The sequence below is a fragment of the Diaphorina citri genome, unplaced genomic scaffold (assembly GCF_000475195.1).
Source record: "Diaphorina citri unplaced genomic scaffold, Diaci psyllid genome assembly version 1.1 scaffold10777, whole genome shotgun sequence".
NCBI classification, from domain to species: Eukaryota; Metazoa; Arthropoda; class Insecta; order Hemiptera; family Psyllidae; genus Diaphorina; species Diaphorina citri.
The window spans coordinates 1-1,824 of record NW_007388151.1 but is presented as its reverse complement, the minus strand read 5'-3'; the positions used below and the strand labels follow the sequence as shown (position 1 = coordinate 1,824).

The 1,824-nt window shown below is 40.2% G+C and overlaps 1 protein-coding gene across 1 annotated transcript; it reads left to right on the top strand.

Moving 5' to 3' along the window:
* The first annotated feature begins 14 nt into the window (after positions 1-14).
* Positions 15-1,805, top strand: LOC103522741 (facilitated trehalose transporter Tret1-like). Its single transcript, XM_008487834.3, has one exon. It carries the CDS (start codon positions 24-26, stop codon positions 1,461-1,463), a length of 1,440 nt encoding a protein of 479 aa, XP_008486056.3. The 5' UTR covers positions 15-23; the 3' UTR covers positions 1,464-1,805.
* Positions 1,806-1,824: the final 19 nt, after the last annotated feature.

Genomic DNA, 1,824 nt, shown 5'->3' with positions numbered 1-1,824 from the left:
TGATTTCAGCGACCTTGTCGGTGATGATGGCTGGAACATCCATGGGTTGGCCATCCCCTGTACTTAGATTATTCAAGTCCAACATCACAGACATGTTCCGAAATGAGACTTACATTGAGATGACCTCTGCAGAATCCTCCTGGGTAGTTTCTATCATTGAGTTGGGAAACTTGGTCACTCCAATCCCTATTGGGTTTCTCGTAGACTATGTAGGCCGGAAGCCATGTCTGCTGACTACAGGACCTCTGTATATCATCAGCTGGTTACTTGTCATCTTCACCAAACATGTGTATGTGTTGTACGTGGTACGGTTCATGCAAGGCTTGGCTATGGGCATTGTATTCACTGTGGCTCCCATGTACATAGGAGAGATATCTGGAGCCAAGTGTCGTGGAGCTCTCAGTACATTCTTCATAGGGATGCTCAACACAGGAATCCTACTCGAGTATACGGTAGGTCCGTATGTAGACTATGACACCCTGGCCTATGTGTCATTGGTTATCCCTGTAGTGTTCCTAATGACTTTCATCTGGATGCCAGAGAGTCCCTACTTCCTCATCATGAAAGGAAGGGATGTAGACGCCAGGAAAAGTTTGTTTTGGTTACGAGGAGGCAGAGAATCATCCAAAGACAAGATCAACTTGGAGCTGTCTAACATCAAGCAAGATGTGGAGAGAGAAATGAAGCTGAGTGATGATTTCATGGATATTATCTCTACACCTGCTAACAGAAGATCTTTGCTGATCGTTCAGATAGTAGCTGTTGCTGATGTGATTAGTGGCATGTCTGCCGTATTACCCTATGCTTCGAGTACATTTGCTAGGACAGAAGGTTCTCTGATAACACCTGATGAGTGTACATTACTCCTAGGAATCCTTGTGTTCCTCTCAACATTTCCTACCGCATTCCTTGTTGATAGAACAGGTAGGAGACCTTTACTTCTTGTATCTTGCTTCGGCTCTGGTATTTCTCAGCTCATCGCTGGCACTTATTATTTACTTAGTGAAAACTATACTGTTGATTTGTCCAAATTCAATTGGATACCACTTATAAGTATAACGTGTTTTGCAGTTATTTATTCAATAGGGTTAGGGCCACTAGTGCCGACATTGCAAGGTGAGTTCTTTCCTTCAAATACAAGAGGTCTTGCTGGCGGAGTGACGACAATTACTCTGACAGTAATCTCATTCCTAGTAATGAAAATGTACCAGGTCATCTGCGATCACTATGGAGTCTACCTCAACTTTTACATCTACTCATTAGGATGTATAATATGTGGTGTTCTCGTGTACTTCATCATACCGGAAAGCAAAGGCAAAACATTTGCTCAAATACAAGAAGAACTCAACAAGCACATTGCTCACAAGTCCAAACTCAAAGAACAGAGGAAGCAAAACAAAATTAACAGAAACAACGAAAAGGCTGATAATAACAATGTAACCAAATGTAAAATTGAAGCATAATCTTGGTCATTAGAATAAGCTAGGATTAAAAACAGATTCCCAATGTATAATAGGAGATATTCCATGACAGTTTTTAAAATGGGTACTCATATCCAAAGATCTTTAATGTGCGAAAACAAGAACATAATACCTAGGTATATGTATTTATTTATTTACTCAATAAACGAGACTAAAGCAGCTGGCATTAAAAAATATCTGCATAAATGACGGCGGAATTTTGTACAAACATAGTTCAGACAAATAAGAGAGGCCTGAGCGAGTTGAGAATGTTGAGCCATATCCAGGTACATTGGTGTCTATTTTAGACAAATTTGTTGATATTGTAGAAAGTTACTATACCACTTCGTATTAAAATACTCTT

Bases quoted from the DNA above. Each gene is read 5' to 3' on its own strand.
- LOC103522741 (XM_008487834.3), top strand. From the start codon at position 24: ATGATGGCTGGAACATCCATGGGTTGGCCATCCCCTGTACTTAGATTA.